Source organism: Gossypium hirsutum, chromosome A11, assembly GCF_007990345.1.
Source record: "Gossypium hirsutum isolate 1008001.06 chromosome A11, Gossypium_hirsutum_v2.1, whole genome shotgun sequence".
NCBI lineage: Eukaryota > Viridiplantae > Streptophyta > Magnoliopsida > Malvales > Malvaceae > Gossypium > Gossypium hirsutum.
In genome coordinates this window covers 110,343,413-110,361,623 of record NC_053434.1, presented here as the reverse complement: position 1 = coordinate 110,361,623, position 18,211 = coordinate 110,343,413, and the positions used below count along the sequence as shown (strand labels likewise).

The following is an 18,211-nucleotide window of genomic DNA, read 5'->3' as shown; positions in this document are numbered from 1 at the left end:
CGACTGTGTGGTTGTATGATTTTAGGTGTAAGATTTTTCACACGGGCACAGTGAGTTAAATGACCTGATGACACGGTCGTGTGACCTTGAGTTACATGTGCACAGTCTGTCACACGGCCTGGCCTTAAGGCCATGTGATCCCTGTTTACACTTTTTACCCAAATTTTCGTATAAGTTTCAATTTAGTCTAGAATTGATTCTTGTTTGTTTTAAATGTTCTATAAGCCCGATTAAGGTCCAAACATGATTAAATAACATGGAAATGATTGGAATTTGTTATGAATTGATATTTTTGGTTCTGTTTGAGTGGTTGGAAACCCCTGTTTTGTATTTTACTTATTATTTTGTAAATGTTTAAGTTTGGTCCCGATTTAGTTTTGAACTTGTTCAAAGGTTTTCTTAAGGCTGAATAAGACTCGATTTTGTTCGTAGTGTGTTTAACATGGAATTAACTTGTATTTATTGATTATTGAATAATAATGAATAAATTGGTTTCGAATGTTTTGATTTACTGTTATAGCATTTTATAGTTCAGGTTCGACGACTGGACTAGGTATAGGGTGTTACAAAAGTAGCTAAATGAACCTTTGAGATGTTTAACAAATGGTTCAGGTAAACGACCAACAACATATGGTTCGAGTAAACAACCAACTCTGCCAAATCTAAAATCTTTTTTGTCATAGAATATCAAGAAAAGGTGCCAAGAGAACTAACTAGAGGTATAATCATCATTAAAACTAATAACTTTAACAAATACTTAAGAGTCCCCATTATAAATGAGAGTGTCTCAAAAGTGAACTTACTAGAGCTTATAGGAAATAGTTTAGGCTCAGATCACAGTTTTGGAAGATTAATAACCATTCTTTGGCAGGTGGATTAGTACTTATCCAATTTGCTTATGTTTCCATTCCTACTTACACTATAAAGATGACGAAAGTTTCAAAATTTGTTTGTGCTTTTATTGATGAATTAAATAGGGAGTTCCTTTAAGGAAGCATAATTGAGAAAAGAAGAATCCATCATATAAATTAGGAAATAGTTTGCAAGCCTAGAGATTGGGATGGATTGGGGATAAGGAAAATAAATGAGATAAAGCTTGCTCTCCTTGCCATATTAGGTTGGAGATTGCCTATAAAAGATGGAGCCTTTTTGGGTGCAAATTTTAAGGGAAAAATATTTATGTATCTCAACCAAGCAAAACATTAGTACAACAAGTAGCAACTCTTATACACACAAAAATATCTCCATTGTAAACTAATACTCTAAAATAACCTTTAACTACTTGTTTTCTAATTTTTTTTATTGAAAAGGACAATTGGAGAAGGGGACAAGACTGGCTTTTAGAAGGGAAAATGGATTGATGAACAATAACCTTTAGCTACTCGTTTTCTAGTTGTCTTAGATTCACTTTCTAATAACAAATTAATGTTTAATTTAATTTGTAATGGTATATGGACTTAAAAAAACTTCCCAATCTTCTTCCACAAAATTACAATCATTAAGCAAATCTCAACCACCCAAATTGGTTTCAATTGCTTGCAACTTGATAAGATAATTTCAAGTTTTACTCCTAATGATAAATTCTCCACTAAATCAACTTATTGAAGTCTCCTTAAAGAAGACATTGCCAATCACACAATGCTAATAAGATATGAAAACTAAAAATCTCTCATCGCATCCAAACCTACATTTGGCTTACCTCAAATGATAGGTTAACAAACAAAAATATTAGGAAGAAAAAAAGATCGATTAATGACAATCAATGTAGAATCTATAATGCTATTATGGAACCAACACTACATATGTTAAGGAATTTTGTTGAATTAAGACACATCTGGAGTAACATGTTAAACCACAATCAACACCTTAACTTTTGGCAAGGGACACTCTCAAATTGGATAAAGATGGATTGGTTGAATGCTTTCAACGAAAAATGAGCTTAAACAGGTTTTCTGAACACAAAATCAATGTAGCGAGAAAAAATATTCTCCCAATATTTCATCTTACCATTGATTATTTTGCATCCAAAGAAAGTTTAAACCGAATAATGTTGGTTAAGTTGATTAACTTGGTTTCAGCCTAATTTTTATCCCTCTTGGAGAATATAATTAGTTTGTATTTCACTAATCCCAATCTAAAAAAAAATCAAGCACGGGTCAAGAAAAAGCTTGTGATCGAGTGTAATTTAAGACATAAAGATAAAGATGTTGATATTATTTGCAATGATAATGTGACACAATACTTATATTTGATACATATTTAGACATATCAAATAAATAATATTTTCCCTCTAAACCTAGACTAAAAATGAGCTTCCAAATCGATTTAACTTCTCTTATAAAAAAATTAGTAGATGCCTTTATTCAATTTAAAAACAGGGTTAAAGTTTAAAACATACACATTAATGTATCAACTAGTAGTTTTAAAAATACAAGCCTTGACTAAATCACATGTTAGTTGACATTTATTTTGTTTGATGATCTCTATCCCTACCTCTTATAAAAGAAATTATGTAAACATACATAACAACTTTATTTGTACTTAATTGCTAATCATTTAGTCACATTAAATGAACCAAAAAAAATTACATTCTCAAATAAAAATAAATTGCATAACATTATCTAAAAATACTTTTTAGTAAATTATATTCATAAATTTTGATCTTTCAGTATTCTTTAATATAGAAATGTTGAAGCTTGTAGTATTTTATTTTACTGATAAATGAATATATCATTCTAGTTATTTATTTTGATAAAATAAAGGAGTAAAACACTGTGTTTTCAATTTTGATCAAAGTGTTAAGGAAAATTAAAAAAAAAAGAAAAATACAATGGTTTAAGGCCACCTTTAGCCAATACGTTTTTCTCAATTAATAATAAAAAAATATAGTTTTCTTTAGATATAACCTTATTATATGTTTTGATTATTTATATATTTACACAATACCTAAAATTAATTATAACTCTTTTCCAACTCATAAATAGAAGAATAATATACTTTAATGTACTTGAATCCATGTTCTCATGCATTAATAATAGTGCTCATAATAATCAAGTTAATACTCAATTAACTAGATATTAAGATTTAAATGAGAAAAAGGCGCACTTAAAAAATGCACCAACTTACACCCTCTTAGTTATTGCGATACAAATACAACGTATAAATTGGAAAAAAAGAATTGAAAGAAAGATTAAGGCCTTGGCCCAATATGAAACTAAACTAAGTAGTAGACCAAATCCAAAATTCCACAGATCAAAAGAAAAAGTCCAAAATCAAACAAAATTCTACTCCAATAAAATGAAAAATACTCTATTTACCACTGGAACAAGGGAATCCGGATTTGGAGGTGGAGCCATGGAGTTATTTTGAATCACCGTTTTTCCATTTTGGTGATTTACCCAAAGGCCAAAAACAAGTCCATCTCTCTCTCTAAAGAAACCCTATAATTTCGTTGTTTTATTTAAATAATTTAAAAAAAAAAGATTTTTAGTCTCCATTGTGTGTGTATTCTTAAACCCACCCCCTTAAGGCTTCTTGGGTTTTTGGCGGCTGTCCCTTCTCCACGCCTTCCTTCTTTTCTCTTCTTAAACTTTCCAACACTAGGGTTTTTTCTTCACCTTCTCTTTCTGCCTCTTACTTTCTCTCTCTAAATCTACACCCTTGATCTTTGGTTATGGCCACTCCTGATCGTATCCTTGCTAACTTTACTCCTCTGGGTATGCTTTGTTTTTTTGTAGATTTGCAGATTAATGTGTTTTTGATTGGTTTTTAGTGTTTTCTCTTTTGTTCTTAAGTGTTTGCTTCTTGTTTTGAAGTTTTTACTTATCAATATATTTTTTTCTGGAATTATCTTCAAAGGGTACTTTTTTTTTAAGTTTATGCAGAAGTTTGTATCTTTTTTTCCCATTATTTATGTTAAATTTCGTTTTTTTATGGATTTTATTTTGATGGTTATTGAAGTTCATGAATTTGAGTGTATTTTATAGTTGGATCTTTGCTGTTGAAATATGTCTTGTGATGTTTTAGTAGGGTTTACTTCTTTTTTAATGGTTTAGCTCAAAATTTTCATCTTCTACAGATCTGACTGAGATTGTTTTTGAAGCTTATGATTTTGAATGTGTTTTTTCCCTTTGGATCTTTGATTGTTTCCATCTCTACAAAGATAAATATTGATTGAGAGGTTTATGTCGTATTGGTAGTTTGAAGTTATGGCTTCTTTGCTTGCTTTAAGTGACTGATATGCTTTGGATATATATGAACTTTTGTAGAGTTTAGTTTTTTATATTCACTATTTTTGTGTTCATCCTTTACTTCCTACAATTACAGAAGTTGCAGATTCACTTGAGAACTTGTCTTTGGATTCTCAATCCAAGACCACAAAAGCTCCTGAGCCTGTCAAGAAGGTAGTTCTAATATCTGGTTCTTGTACTGATAAAAGTTTTACTTTGTTATTAGTTAGATTAAATGGTTATTGAAGTTATTAGATTCTATCGATTTGCTTTTGGACCCAAAATGGTTATATGTTAGGATGAGTATGGATGTGTGTGTTTGATGTACTTAATTTCTATTGACAGGATTTTTACGGTGACAATGGCTCTTACATGTACCCGCAAACTTATGGTTACATGTCATATGCGCCGTATTCTATTCCCAGTCCACCTCTTCCTGCTATGGGACATGATGGTCAGCTACATGCCTTGCAAGAGTACTACTATCCAAGCCCTTATTACCAACCACCTCTGCAAACTAGTCAAGCCAATGCTCCTCAAGTTGATGTTTCGAGTTTCGGTGCAACTGATCAATCTTCCTTATCTGTTGATACAAATAAAGGAAATTCAAATGGTATAACAAGTGGTGGATCAGGGTCATTAAAACCAACCTTGAAGAGTTCCTCTCTAAATCCTAATGCTTTTTATAAAGGAGGAGGCTTGCCAACTGGTAATCTATCTCAAGGTTACCAGGATCCAAGGTTTAGCTATGATGGGAATCAGTCGCCAATACCTTGGTTAGATATTTCCATGTCTCCTAATGGGCAATCTGAACAAACTGCAAATGGTGGGTTCTCTTCATATACAAACAACCTCTCATCTGGGCGGAATCAGAACCTTCATCCCTTCCCTCATGTCATGGTATGTTTCAAATTGTTTAGTTTACTTGCATGAGCAAAGATGCAAAGTTGCATAAGTATATTGATAGTAACATAATTTCTTGCTTCTTTCATTGTTGATTGGCCTAATTGTTCTATTGATCTGAATGCAGAATATGCACAACGCAAGACCATCATCAGGTGTAGGCCAATCATATGGATACATGAACCACATGTACCCTAACAATGTGACCTATGGTCATTATGGGAATGCCATTAGAGGCGGTTCTGGGTTTGGATCATATGGATATGATGCCCGGAAGAAAGGTCTAGGGTGGTATAATGTTGGTAACAACAAATCTAGGTTCCGTGGTTATGGAAAAGAGAATATTGATGGTTTCAATGAGCTAAACAAAGGACCCAGAGTAAAAGGGTATAAGAATAAGGATGGTTCTGGAAATGCAACTCTAGCTGTCAAAGATCAGAACCTTCCATTGATCAAGAGCAATGATGAGGACATTGTTTCTCTTGTTCCAGATACAGAGCAGTACAATAGAGAAGATTTTCCCGAGAGTTATTCAGATGGTATGTTTTTCGTCATTAAATCCTATAGTGAGGATGATGTCCACAAAAGCATCAAATACAACGTATGGGCCAGTACATCTAATGGCAACAAGAAACTCGATGCTGCATTCCGGGAGGCCAAGGAGAAGCCTGATGGCTGTCCTGTATTTCTACTGTTTTCGGTGAGTATGATTACATCACAATCTTCTGTCTTGATTTGCCGAGTGTATGATTTGCTTGATTCTTACTAAGTCTGTACCACCTTTTCCAGGTTAATACCAGTGGACAATTTGTTGGATTAGCAGAAATGGTGGGTCCGGTTGATTTTAATAAAACTGTAGAGTATTGGCAGCAAGACAAGTGGACTGGTTGCTTCCCTGTGAAGTGGCACATCGTCAAGGATGTTCCAAATGCTTCATTGAGGCACATAACGCTTAAGAACAATGAGAACAAGTCTGTCACCAATAGTAGAGACACCCAAGAGGTACTCTCTCTTTATATATATGTGTATGTGTGAGTGTCATGTTTCTCCTTTTCGTGATTTTTATCCTTCATTGTAATTTATAAATTGGTTGTTGGTTGCTGTAGGTTAATTTTGAGCAAGGGATTCAAATTCTCAAAATCTTTAAGGATCATTCAAGTAAGACCTGCATTCTTGATGATTTTGAATTCTACGAGACTCGTCAAAAGATAATCCAAGAGAAAAAGGCTAAGCATCGGCTTTTACAGAAACAGGTACAGCTGACTATTACTGAAGATGTTTCCCCATAGCTTATACTATGCTGTTTAAATATTAACCACTTCAAATTCTTTCCAAACAGGTTTCGAATGGGGAGCCTAATGATGATGCTGTAACTGATAGCAAACAAAATGCAGCCATAGCAAAGGAGGCTTCGGAAAAATCAACGTCTGCATCGACGGCGGAGGTAGCGAAGGCGAATGGAGATGTTAAACATATAGAAGAGAATGGATCAGTTGTTGTAACCGAAGATGGCCCCGTGAAACCGGTGTGTGCAGCCAGTGCTTGCTAAATTGGATTGGTAGATTTGGAACAGGGTTGTACTTCGGGTTTGTTATGAAGAAGTTAGATAAATTGGTATCAGGTATTGGGACTGGTCTTATAGCTTATTCCTTAGAATGTAGGAATAGGTAAAAGCACCTTTTACAGTGTTAAAAACCATTTCGCTACGGGCAGAATGTGACTGCTCATTAGTCTTTATAAGTTTTTTTCTTTTCTTTTTGTCATTTTTATCTGTTTTTATTTTTCTTTGTTTTTATTAATGAGAAAGAGTTGACAAGGAAAAAAAAAGCTTAAGCAGAAAAGTCTAGTCTTATATTTGCCTCCTGATTTGTCTTGTTCTCTCATTCTGGCCGACTTTGTTTTATTACTTGGAGGTCAAGTTAATTTTATTTTTCTTACGTTTTCAGTAAATAAAAAGCGTAAGTGTGATGGATGAGTGATTTATTGGTATGGGGTACCAATACATTTGCGAAGCAATGAAAACATGAACATGAAAAACAAGATGAATTTTGGCAGAGTTCGAAATTGCCAATAATATACGAGTCATTTGTAGGGGGCCAAAGTATCTCTTGCCTAATTTGTGACGGCGTTGTAAAATTTTGACGAATGGGTTGGAGTTTTAACATATACTTAGCCCTCTACCTTAAAAGAAACTTCTCGTTGGTTTTGATCAGCCAATGTTTTCATTCACTTCTGAGCATGTAACTGTTAGCTAAGGAATTGCCAGTCGAATCTCGGATATAACTAGAGATTGTTGGGGGTTGACGGCCATGTAGAATCTTGAAGGGAGTCATTTGAGTGAAAGTTTGGTAAGATGTGTTACACATTTTCAAATACTTGTTGAAGGCTTCAGTTTGTCCGTCGATTTGGTGACGGTGATGTGTGCTAGTGGTGTGAGTAGTTCCTTACAGTCGATGTTCAAGAGCATCAGAACCTGTCATAATCTCATTTGGAATTCCATGAAAACAAATAATTTGTATCACAAAAGTTGCAGCAGCAGATTCACTAGTGATAATGGATGGCAAGCCAATGAAACCCCCATATTTGATAAACTGTCAACAAACACCATGATAACCAAGTTGGGAATTGGCAAGGGATGAAACAGTCCACTTGGAGGCATAAATAAAGCTAGCAAACTTGACATTCATTGACGAATTGCTCGACATCTTTGCGCATGTTATTCAAGAAAAGAAAAATCGAAGAGAAGTGATGGAAAGTTCAGGCAACCCCTGAATGCCCGCCCACAGGAGAAGAATGAAATTCAACTATGTTAGATGCGAAATGGATGAGGGAATAAGACGACCTTGGAACAACATCAGCCTATCTTTGAAAACATGATCTCGCATATGAACAATTGAAATCTAGTAGATGAATATGAAGCCAGCATATGAACTGTCTCTGAGAGTGGATGTCGTGTTGAGTCCCTCACAATGCCCAATTGTGTAAAAAAAACCAAATGACATATGCTTTAATAGGCTCTAGCTTCCAATGAATCGTAGAATCAACCTTCAAATATTGCTGCCATCGTTTGCAGTGATCATACCAAGTACAACTTGTTACATTAAGGCCACACAGCTTGAGGAGAATGTCGCATAGGACTAGTAATCTACTTCGGTTTGAGTTCGTGTTAGAGAAGAATAGTTCAATTATTGCATAGTCTCCAAAACTGTTGACTGCAGAAGCTGACTAACCCCACTTCGTGGACAGTTTATTTGTGATTGCATCACAATCAAGCCACCATCTTCATTGACATTATTAGTAAATGATTGTTTTTATTTAATTTTAGACGAACTAATGTGTAAATTGAGAAGATTAATTCTGATCTGACTAGCCTTATTTAATTTTAATTAATATTTTCATAAATTAGCCAGTTACTCTAACAAAACTATTATCCATAAATTTACTCTACCATTTGTTATCAAGGTTTTCTAAGAGTTTTGGACCATACACAACAACACTATATTATCCATTAAATGTGTCATATCTCAATATACTCTAAAAGTATTAGAGAAGCCCTGTATTTAGGAGCGAATTGTATTTCAATTTTTCTATTGAAAAAATAGATAAATTAACTCTTATACATTTCAAAATGTGCAAATTAACCTCTCTGTTAAAATTTATTTGTTAAATGATGACGTGGTATTTTAAACCCATGCTGGAAATTATTTTTTTATAGGTAAATTATAAAAATGGTCATCCAACTATTAATTTTTTTCGATTTAATCACTAAATTTTTCGAAATTAAATATTTTAGTCATTCTAAGCTAATGTGGGCTTTTTTACTGATCTAGTAACAAAATTAGCTCTACAATGTTTACACATTCTATCAACTTGATCCTAAATATAAAAAATTCAACAAATTTAACCCTCAATGTTTACAAAATTTGTCATTTTAGTTCTAATTCTAAAAAAATCAATAAATTTGGCCATCAACATTTACAAAATTCGTCAATTGAGTCTTAACTCTAAAAATTTAAAAATATTTAAAAAAAAAATATTTTTTTAATTCTTTATAACCCATCAACTAACCCATATGAAATATTAAAATAACAAAAAGAGTACCATCTTTCAAGCCACATTTAAAAATACTATAAAAAGTTGAGATAAAATATAAAAAAAATCCAAAAGAAAACAAAGACATTAAATGTTCAATTACTTTTAGTTTAATTTATTTATCTAATTTTATTAATTTAAAATAATGAATTCCTTCTACATTGTTTTTTAAAATTCTTATTTTCTCGTTCAATATTAATTCATTAAGTATAGCTCAATACATAATTTTTTAACACAAGTTTCCTCTATTGAAATTTTTAACACAGTTAGTGTTTTGGGGTAATTTATATATAATTTAACAAGTTTAAATACCAAATTGAACCTAAAAAAGCTTAAGTACCAAATTAGTTTGAATATAAAATGTTATATTAAACCTTAAAAGTTTTATAAAATAATTTTTAAAAATTGATTAATAATATACGAAGATAATTTATATCTTTTTAGTATTTAAACTTTTTTTTTAAATTTAAAATATGATAACATGACACTAATTCAGGATTGATATGAAAAGTTTTGGAGGTTCCGAATGTATTAACCCTAAAAAGAAAAGCAAATGATCTCTCTCACGTGAACCGCGGGCGCGTGAAATGCGTTCTTCCAGCTTCTAGGGCTTTCCTGGGACTAAAAACCCACTCAAGCACTTGCTACATACTTCGGTATCCCCTCTTCTTCCAAGCCAACAAGCGTAAAGGTTGAATCTTTTCCCCCATTTCTCCACTCCTAAAGTCAGGGTTTCGAGCAACAATAGAACAAAAATGGGGTTCTCAATGCAGCCTTATGGCATACAATCCATGCTGAAGGAAGGTCACAAGCATCTCTCAGGTCTCGACGAAGCTGTTCTCAAAAACATTGATGCTTGCAAGCAACTATCCACCATCACCCGCACTTCCCTCGGCCCCGAAGGTACCTCCTTTTCTCTTCTTTGGTTTGAAATCTGCCCAATTTTTTTTTTTCGATTCTGTTTGAAATCCCCATCGACTGTTCTTTTTCAAATGCCGCCTCATTTGCCTCAATTGATCGATCTACTGTTTTTTCTTTCTGTAGGCATGAATAAGATGGTAATTAATCATTTAGACAAGCTCTTTGTTACCAATGATGCTGCTACTATTGTCAATGAGCTCGAGGTTCAACATCCTGCGGCCAAGATTTTAGTTCTAGCTGGTAAGGCTCAGCAAGAGGAGATCGGAGATGGCGCTAACTTGACGATTTCTTTTGCCGGTGAGCTTCTCCAAAATGCAGAGGAGCTTATTAGGATGGGCTTGCACCCCAGTGAGATCATCAGTGGATATACTAAATCCATTAGCAAGGTTTGCCCTTTGCTTTACTAAGAACTTGAATGACTTGAGTGTTGCTAATTATGATAAGGTGTTGGATTTGCCATTATAGTTTTTATGTTGTAACATTTGTAGGCAATTGAGGTGTTGGGGGAACTTGTGGAGAAAGGTTCTGAAACTATGGATGTTAGGAATAAAGAGCAAGTTGTTACTCGAATGAAAGCTGCTGTTGCTAGTAAACAACATGGACAGGAAGACATATTATGTTCCCTTATAGCTGATGTAACTTGCAACTTATTCTTTTTACTTATTTATTTATTTTTTTGTCTATGATTGATCCATTAGTCTATTAGCTCTTCACTTTTGAAGGATATCATGGCTACATTTTATTTGTTTCTTTTGCATCATAGGCATGCATCCAAGTCTGCCCCAAGAACCCTGCAAATTTTGATGTTGATAATGTCCGTGTGTCAAAGCTTGTTGGAGGGGGTTTGCATAATTGTACAATTGTTAGAGGGATGGTTTTAAAAGGTGATGCTGTGGGAAGTATAAAGCGTATGGAGAAGGCAAAGGTCTACAATCATTTTTCTCCCTCTTCCCATTTCTAGTTGATTGATTTCTATAACAGTTGTGATATAATCTTTAATTGAAAATATAAGTTTTACTGCCTTCTGATTTGTGCCTTTCTATTCACTTTGTCATAGGTGGCTGTGTTTGCCAGTGGCGTTGATTCATCTGCCACTGAAACAAAAGGAACTGTATTGATTCACTCAGCTGAGCAGGTAAATTAGGAGAATAATACACGTTTTTGTCATTGGCCCATCTCTATGGTGATAAGTAATTGGCATTAGGGGGTTTTCGTTGGTCAAATATGTCTAACCTTGGAAGGTTTTCTCATCTCGCAGCTAGAGAATTATTCTAAAACTGAAGAAGCTAAGGTTGAGGAACTCATCAAAGCAGTTGCTGATTCTGGTGCCAAAGTTATTGTCAGTGGAGGAGCTGTTGGTGAAATGGCATTACATTTCTGTGAACGTTACAAGTATATTAAGCTTCCTTTTTCACATTTTTAATTCTGCTTTTTTCTTTCTTGTTTTGGACCACTTTGTTAAAGTCGGATATATGCATAGTTGATTGATGTGTTGGTCTAGTTTCAGATTCATATATATTTTGCTTTGGAGCTTTTGCAGCCTTGTTTAACATGTCTAGTTTGGAATCCTTTTCTTGCAGGTTAATGGTCTTGAAAATCAGCTCAAAATTTGAACTGAGGCGTTTTTGCCGCACTACGGGAACTTCTGCTCTTGTAAGCATTCTGTCTAGATTATGTTAAAAGAAAAAAGGATCGTATCTTTTGGTTTGTAATCTAATGAACCTTTGATTCTTTCGACAGTTAAAACTCAGCCAACCAAAGCCGGATGATTTGGGATTTGTTGATTCAATTTCAGTCGAGGAAATTGGTGGTTCTCGGGTATGTTTGAAGAGTTTGCTTTACTCATATTTGTTTCTTGTCCTTTTCTCATCTTATGCTGTATTATCTATTGATTGTAGGTCACTGTTGTGAGAAGTGAAGAAGGTGGTAACAAGATTGCCACTGTGGTTTTACGAGGAAGTACTGATAGTATATTGGATGATCTTGAAAGAGCTGTTGATGATGGAGTGAACACATATAAGGTGATTGTTGCCTAATATTTTCCTTGTTTCTATATACTTTTTCATGTATTGTAGTGTTCTCCTCAACAAACCTTATTGAGTTCTGATTTTCTCACCTTCTGAGACAGTCTTTCTTGTTTGTTTTTAGATGTAAATTTCAAGAGAAGTATCATTATCACATTCTTAATGCCACCTTTTTTTTTTTTGGTCAGGCAATGTGCAGGGACAGTCGAATGGTACCTGGAGCTGCAGCTACTGAAATTGAGTTGGCTAGAAGATTGAAAGAGTTCTCCTTCAAGGAAACAGGGTGATCTATTTTTTTTTTCTACTTTTTACTTCCTTACTACAAAGTATCATCCTGCATATTGTGTGTTACACCTACATCCTTTATGTCGTTGGACATAGTAACACACATTAGTCTTATATTTTGCATTTATCATTTATGTTTCGTCTCTCTGTTAGGGATCTAATATAATTCTTGAAATTTATAGTAGACTTGGATAAGTATTAGAAGAGGCTACTAGTTCTAAAATTGGATATTATGCAGATTGGATCAGTATGCCATTGCCAAGTTTGCTGAAAGTTTTGAAATGGTACCAAGAACCCTAGCAGAGAATGCTGGTCTCAATCCAATGGATATCATATCTAAGCTGTATGAAAAACATGCATCCGGAAATACCAAAGTGGGTATTGACTTGGGGGGAGGTGACTCTGAGGATGGTGTTTGCAAAGATGTGTCAATCCTGAATATTTGGGATCTTTATGTCACCAAGTAAGTCGCTCTTTGTTCTCAACTTTTCTAGCTCATGAGTTCTCTGCGAAGGACACAGTACACTAAAAATACAATCTTTATCTTATTTTCTCATGTCTTTTCCCTTCTTCCCACAGGTTTTTCGCTCTCAAATATGCTGCTGATGCTGCCTGCACTGTTCTACGGGTTGATCAGGTAAATTAACTTGAAACGAGCTAGAAAATATATTTGGGTTTCAAAAGTTTTCATTCGCCAAGCTTACTATTCTATTCCTTCAATTTTGTAGATTATAATGGCAAAACCAGCTGGAGGTCCTGGAAGGAGAGAGCAGCCTGCAGGGATGGATGAGGACTAAGTCTTCTGATCTGCAACATTATATGCCATTCCTTTCTCTTTTTTCTCATCAGGGCTGGTTCGGACTTTGTTAGGCATCTTCGGAGATGCTAAAAACACTTTGAAACAAAGTTTTTCTTTTGTTTTGAAAATTGTTATGGTTCTGTGTTTTTTGTTTTGTGCTAATCAATTCTGTAATTTTTCCATCAGTAAATGTGATGAATGTTGCTTCCATTGACATTCTGTTAGATCCCGAGTTCTCATATTAATTTCATCATTTGCGCGAAATGTTTCATATTCAAAAGAAACATATATTTTGCTGAAAAACTGATAAATGGTCAATACAAACATTCTAGCTATCCTATTTTTTACTGTTGGGTATAGCACTGGAAACTTTTCAGCATTTTTGACCCAAAAAGTATTGTTCTTTTGTTGAGATGCGAAAGTCCCACTTCTTCATGCTTAGCTGAACTGAATCAGAAATTTTTATCATGAATTTTTGGTTTAGCTAAAATAAATCACATGATTTCTTCCTGATATTTTGAAGACGTAAAAATTGGAATTGATTTATGTCTAATATATTGTATTTTATACACCGTGTTATGGTTTGCTTCTTACTAGTGTATAAATTTATCCACTATCTTATGGTAGTTTGGATGAAAAAAAAGAAGAAAAGTGGGGAAACCTTAGACAAAAAAGTTGAGAAAGGAGAGAAGTGCAAAAATATGAAAATCTAAGGCCGAAAAAGCATATCCAATCAAAACGGTTGCCAAAAGGATGAGCCTAACAGCTTAGTTACTCCACTGTTGTGTGGAAGCTAACAAGACTTTTCTTCCTTCAAACAATGGCTTCCCTTCTTTCTTTCTCTCTTCCAAAACCAAACATAATCAAAGCTGTTTCCGCTTCTTCTGCAACTCCTACTACAACTACCTTTCCCACTTCAGAGGCTCTTGATGAAAAATTTGGTCGCAAAGGCATCAAATTCTCAGAGTCCAACAACGTCCCATTTGTTGAGCTGACAGTAAGAAATGGAAGCTCACTGAAACTAAGAATACCTGATGCTCATGTCACTTCTTACAAACCTAAAGTATATTGGAAAGACGACGGCTTAGAGGAGATCCTTTACACAGTTCCTGCTGCGGGAACTGGCACTATCAAGTTCAAAGGAGGGATTGGTCTGGTCATCAATGATGCAACTGAAAAAAGTTCAAAAGGGTCGCTTCTATCAGGTTATGACTGGACTGTAAAGGATGCTGATAACGATGCCATTGATGCTCTTCAGGTATTTTTCTCACTTGCAACCTTCAAGTTTATTCAGTTTAGAAGTCTTTTTGTACAATACCATTTGTTATTTTGTTTAGAGCTGTAAATGAGCCGAGTTTGAGTGAAATTTGTTCATGATCGGTTCGTGTCCATATAATACATGAAAGTCTGATGCAAAACATTCTATAAATGCAGGCCTTATATAAAATTTTTGAATGCTTTTTTTCCAGGTTGAGTTGAGCTGTACTGCTGGAACTCTAGATATCAGTTATGTCGTCTCCCTTTATCCAGTAAGCATAGCAACAGCAGTCATAGTAAGGAACAATGGCCGCAAAGATGCGAGTTTAGCCAGTGCAATACTTAGCCATTTGAACTTCAAGAAAAGAAGTCGAACAGCAATTGATGGACTCAGAGGCTGCTCTTACTGCTCGCATCCGCCATTGTCTTCACCTTTCGAGCTCTTATCCCCATCTGAAGCAATGAAAACTGAATCTTCAGGATGGTTTGGTTCTGATAATGAAGAGAAACCGGGTGTATGGACCAAACAAGATGTGCCAATCACTATTTTGAAGGATAAGCTGAGTAGAGTGTATGCTGCTCCACCATCAGAGAGACTGAAGCCAATTTTTGACACCCCACCTTCAAAATATGAAACTCTAGATCAGGTAAACTAAACCCTTTAAACTGTTTGATCTGTTACACACATATTCATATACATATACAGACACTGAAGTTTCATCTATTTGTTGGTTATTTTTCGCAGGATAGAGAACTGTCCTTCAGGGTAATAAGAATGGGGTTTCAAGATATATACTTATCAAGCCCTGGTTCATTAGCAGAGAAGTATGGGAAGGATTATTTTATCTGCACTGGACCGGCTTCAATGCTGGTGCCTGTTGTTATAAAACCTGGTGAAAATTGGAGAGGAGCTCAAGTCATTGAGCACGATAACTTGTAATTATATATAAATATATATATATTCCATTTTAATTGTTCACTTTTTCAATTAGCTGGTTTTTGGAAACCGTTATTGTAGTCTATATTCTATGTAACGTTGCTGCAATTCATTGACTCAGTGATCTATGCTTGCAATAATAAAGCAAATAGATAACAGTTTCTAAGTTTTGCACTGAAATTACTCCAACTTTGGAGTCTAGCAGCTACTTAATTAATGAAAGTGTTAGAAGTAAAAGGAAAGAAAATTGACTCCAACTAGGTTGGCTTGCTTTCTAAATGTTTGATTTTGAATTATATCAAAAGTGGGGCACACTAGGGAACTAAGAACCAAGAAAACCAGAAATCAATCTAAAGGTATAAGCTCATTTCCTACCATCAGAAAAAGATAAGGCTGGTTGCTGGTAAAAATACCATGGAGGTCACTGTACTAGGAGTTAGATTGCTTTTTGCCCCTTTACTCCAAAAATGAGCAAATTAGTCCCTGTACGTTAAATAAAAGAGCAAACTAGTCCTTTTCGTTAAAATTTTCATCCATTTCTATTGTTGAAGTTTGGTGTGGTTGATGAAATAATCAAGCAGTTACATATGGTGTGCCACATGCATCTCATATTGACCCAGTTTGCTATTGGATCTATTGCACAGTAACTAATTTGCTCTTTTTTTTCAGTAGAGGCTTCTGTACTTTTGCCGCTGGTTGCTTGACATAGGTAAATAGTAAAGGGGTGATTTCTGTCATAAGAAAACGAAAGAGAAAGCGAAACGATAAATATCTTTCCAGCCTTCAATTAGAACCAACCAAAGATATTTGTTGAATTATCCTAACGGAAATCAAAGGATAAGGGACCACCCTCTTTCTCTCTTGTCATGAAAACAATGAAAATCCACACCTAGCTGCAACTGAGTCTTGTTTCAGTATGGCTTACAGTTCACTTTTCTCGTCCAACTTCACTCATTTTTCATCTGCAAGACCAATTAGCCATCACTTGTATTATCATCCTTACCTTTCTTCTACATCTCTGCAGTACAACAATATCAGGAAAGAGCTTTCACTTCCATATGTAGCTTCGGTTCCTTACCAACGAATCAATGTGGACTATCTAGAAGGAGAATTCAGTGGCCATGGAGTTACCTTTGAAGGTATTGGTGACAATTGTGTTGCTAAAATGGGACTGGATAATGGCAGCACAGCTACTCTAATGCTTCCAAGTGGTTTGATCACATCTTACAAGGCTCCGATGTGGCATGGCAGCACAGTTGAGCTACTGCACACATCGGTTTCGGAGGGAGACGATGGTGAGGCTGTCATACAAGGTGGGGTGTCTTTAGCCCTCAACTATGAAGATGATAATGAAGTTCCATGGTCTCCAAGTACTTGGGTTCTTCGTGATATTAGAGGCAATTCAAAGGACTCTATTAAGGTCAGTTTAATATATTGTTTTGTTAAACATATGGTATTTACATTCAGGAAACTATTCAGAAACAGCATGAAATAAATGCAGGTTGAACTGATAAGCAGGGATACAGACAATATGGTTGAAACAAGACATATTGTGACACTGGGAGAAGACATATTAACCTCAGAGATTTCAGTCACAAACTCGAATTCATCACCATTACAATGGACAGGGTCTATAATAAGCCACTTAACCGTTAGCAGCCCAGAAGCAACATACGCACTCGGATTAGAAGGATCAAATTTTCATAATGTGCCACCCTTTTTGTCCAATTTTGGTATAATTCCTTCAGATCTCGATGAGGAAAACGATTCCGAAATCAGCCAACTATGGAAGCAAATGGGACTTAAAGGGTTTTTCAGTGGTTTGGGACAAAAAAATAAAAAAAATGCTAGTGAAGAAGAAATGGAAGGTGAAGAAGATGATGGGTATAAGCAATTGAATGAGCAAATGTGCAGGATATACACCTGTGCACCTAGGTTCTTTACACTCATTGACAGGGTAATTTTCATGGAAAACTCAAATGTTGCTCCCATTTTCACAGTTATCAAAAGTATGAGACTGACACTCATTTTGCTTTGCTTCTTTTTTGTATGGAACAGGGTAGAAGAAACTCTGTTGTTGTAGGAAGAGATGGATTTGATGAAGTGTATATGTACAGCCCTGGTTCAAGCCATGAAATCTATGGAGAGTATTCTTTTATATGTGTAGGTCAGTCAACCTTGCTTAAACCCATAATGTTAGGTCCAGGAGAAGTGTGGAGAGGTTCACAACATTTACACAACCCAAATATGTAAATCATCCTTACCATGCTTTTTATATGCATCAAATAAACTTTCATGGTTTTCATGCCTGTGAAAAAAGAAAGGTGTTAGTTACTGTCGAGTGTTGAATGCAACAAAAGCACATTTCCTCATTGTTCAAACTCTGAACAAATGAAGGAGATTAAAGTTAAAAAGTTCCACATCAGTGCGGTGTTATCCATAATGAAGATAAAAGAAAGCAGCTTACATTCTCCTTTGGGAAATATAAATGAGATACTATATTTTCAGCTGAAACTGAAACTTCAGACTATAAAATCAATAATTCACCTAACAAGCCATATGGAAACCATTAATGAGCTCATAAGAATGGTAGCGGATCAGATATTTACATTTTTTGAATTATTCGAATCTGTATGTTACCCACAAATTATTCAAGTTTACCATCTAAATCCGAATCTGAATTAAATATTATTATCAGTTGAATATCTGAACCCACAAAAAGAAAACCAATTTCAAAATCAAAATTTAGATATGCTAAAATTTG

At 34.8% G+C, this 18,211-nt stretch overlaps 4 protein-coding genes across 5 annotated transcripts; all 4 read left to right on the top strand.

Annotated features, from left to right (window-relative positions):
* Positions 1 to 3,335: 3,335 nt before the first annotated feature.
* LOC107888398 (YTH domain-containing protein ECT2) lies at positions 3,336 to 6,984 on the top strand. Of its 2 annotated transcripts, none has more exons than XM_016812511.2 (7): positions 3,336 to 3,689; positions 4,327 to 4,403; positions 4,575 to 5,129; positions 5,260 to 5,832; positions 5,922 to 6,134; positions 6,239 to 6,385; positions 6,472 to 6,984. In XM_016812511.2, exons 1-7 carry the CDS (start codon positions 3,674 to 3,676, stop codon positions 6,679 to 6,681), a joined length of 1,791 nt encoding a protein of 596 aa, XP_016668000.1. In that variant the 5' UTR covers positions 3,336 to 3,673; the 3' UTR covers positions 6,682 to 6,984. The 2 variants fall into 2 exon arrangements, with proteins under 2 accessions (XP_016668000.1, XP_016667992.1); XM_016812503.2 differs by having other exon boundaries at positions 3,374 to 3,716.
* A 2,735-nt stretch (positions 6,985 to 9,719) lies between these two features.
* LOC107888415 (T-complex protein 1 subunit theta) lies at positions 9,720 to 13,463 on the top strand. The gene is made up of 13 exons (XM_016812522.2): positions 9,720 to 10,127; positions 10,269 to 10,531; positions 10,634 to 10,780; positions 10,909 to 11,070; positions 11,203 to 11,280; positions 11,404 to 11,537; positions 11,726 to 11,798; positions 11,886 to 11,963; positions 12,044 to 12,166; positions 12,358 to 12,452; positions 12,693 to 12,917; positions 13,034 to 13,091; positions 13,183 to 13,463. Exons 1-13 carry the CDS (start codon positions 9,980 to 9,982, stop codon positions 13,249 to 13,251), a joined length of 1,653 nt encoding a protein of 550 aa, XP_016668011.2. The 5' UTR covers positions 9,720 to 9,979; the 3' UTR covers positions 13,252 to 13,463.
* A 365-nt stretch (positions 13,464 to 13,828) lies between these two features.
* LOC107888432 (photosynthetic NDH subunit of subcomplex B 2, chloroplastic) lies at positions 13,829 to 15,498 on the top strand. The gene is made up of 3 exons (XM_016812543.2): positions 13,829 to 14,511; positions 14,723 to 15,157; positions 15,256 to 15,498. Exons 1-3 carry the CDS (start codon positions 14,074 to 14,076, stop codon positions 15,448 to 15,450), a joined length of 1,068 nt encoding a protein of 355 aa, XP_016668032.1. The 5' UTR covers positions 13,829 to 14,073; the 3' UTR covers positions 15,451 to 15,498.
* A 722-nt stretch (positions 15,499 to 16,220) lies between these two features.
* LOC107888424 (protein NDH-DEPENDENT CYCLIC ELECTRON FLOW 5) lies at positions 16,221 to 17,872 on the top strand. Its single transcript, XM_016812532.2, has 3 exons — positions 16,221 to 16,867; positions 16,949 to 17,404; positions 17,506 to 17,872. The coding sequence occupies exons 1-3, from the start codon at positions 16,364 to 16,366 to the stop codon at positions 17,698 to 17,700; spliced, it is 1,155 nt and encodes a 384-aa protein (XP_016668021.1). The 5' UTR covers positions 16,221 to 16,363; the 3' UTR covers positions 17,701 to 17,872.
* The last annotated feature ends 339 nt before the right edge of the window (positions 17,873 to 18,211 follow it).

Excerpts from the sequence above, each read along its gene's own strand:
- LOC107888432 (XM_016812543.2), top strand. The coding sequence starts at position 14,074 with ATGGCTTCCCTTCTTTCTTTCTCTCTTCCAAAACCAAACATAATCAAA. Across the intron at positions 14,512-14,722 it reads ATGCCATTGATGCTCTTCAG|GTTGAGTTGAGCTGTACTGC; the intron begins GTATTTTTCTCA and ends CTTTTTTTCCAG. Across the intron at positions 15,158-15,255 it reads AATATGAAACTCTAGATCAG|GATAGAGAACTGTCCTTCAG; the intron begins GTAAACTAAACC and ends TATTTTTCGCAG.
- LOC107888415 (XM_016812522.2), top strand. The coding sequence starts at position 9,980 with ATGGGGTTCTCAATGCAGCCTTATGGCATACAATCCATGCTGAAGGAA. Across the intron at positions 11,538-11,725 it reads CATTTCTGTGAACGTTACAA|GTTAATGGTCTTGAAAATCA; the intron begins GTATATTAAGCT and ends CTTTTCTTGCAG. Across the intron at positions 12,918-13,033 it reads TGGGATCTTTATGTCACCAA|GTTTTTCGCTCTCAAATATG; the intron begins GTAAGTCGCTCT and ends TTCTTCCCACAG.
- LOC107888424 (XM_016812532.2), top strand. The coding sequence starts at position 16,364 with ATGGCTTACAGTTCACTTTTCTCGTCCAACTTCACTCATTTTTCATCT. Across the intron at positions 16,868-16,948 it reads ATTCAAAGGACTCTATTAAG|GTTGAACTGATAAGCAGGGA; the intron begins GTCAGTTTAATA and ends AAATAAATGCAG. Across the intron at positions 17,405-17,505 it reads TCTTTACACTCATTGACAGG|GGTAGAAGAAACTCTGTTGT; the intron begins GTAATTTTCATG and ends TGTATGGAACAG.
- LOC107888398 (XM_016812503.2), top strand. The coding sequence starts at position 3,674 with ATGGCCACTCCTGATCGTATCCTTGCTAACTTTACTCCTCTGG. Across the intron at positions 4,404-4,574 it reads CTCCTGAGCCTGTCAAGAAG|GATTTTTACGGTGACAATGG; the intron begins GTAGTTCTAATA and ends TTCTATTGACAG. Across the intron at positions 5,833-5,921 it reads CTGTATTTCTACTGTTTTCG|GTTAATACCAGTGGACAATT; the intron begins GTGAGTATGATT and ends CACCTTTTCCAG.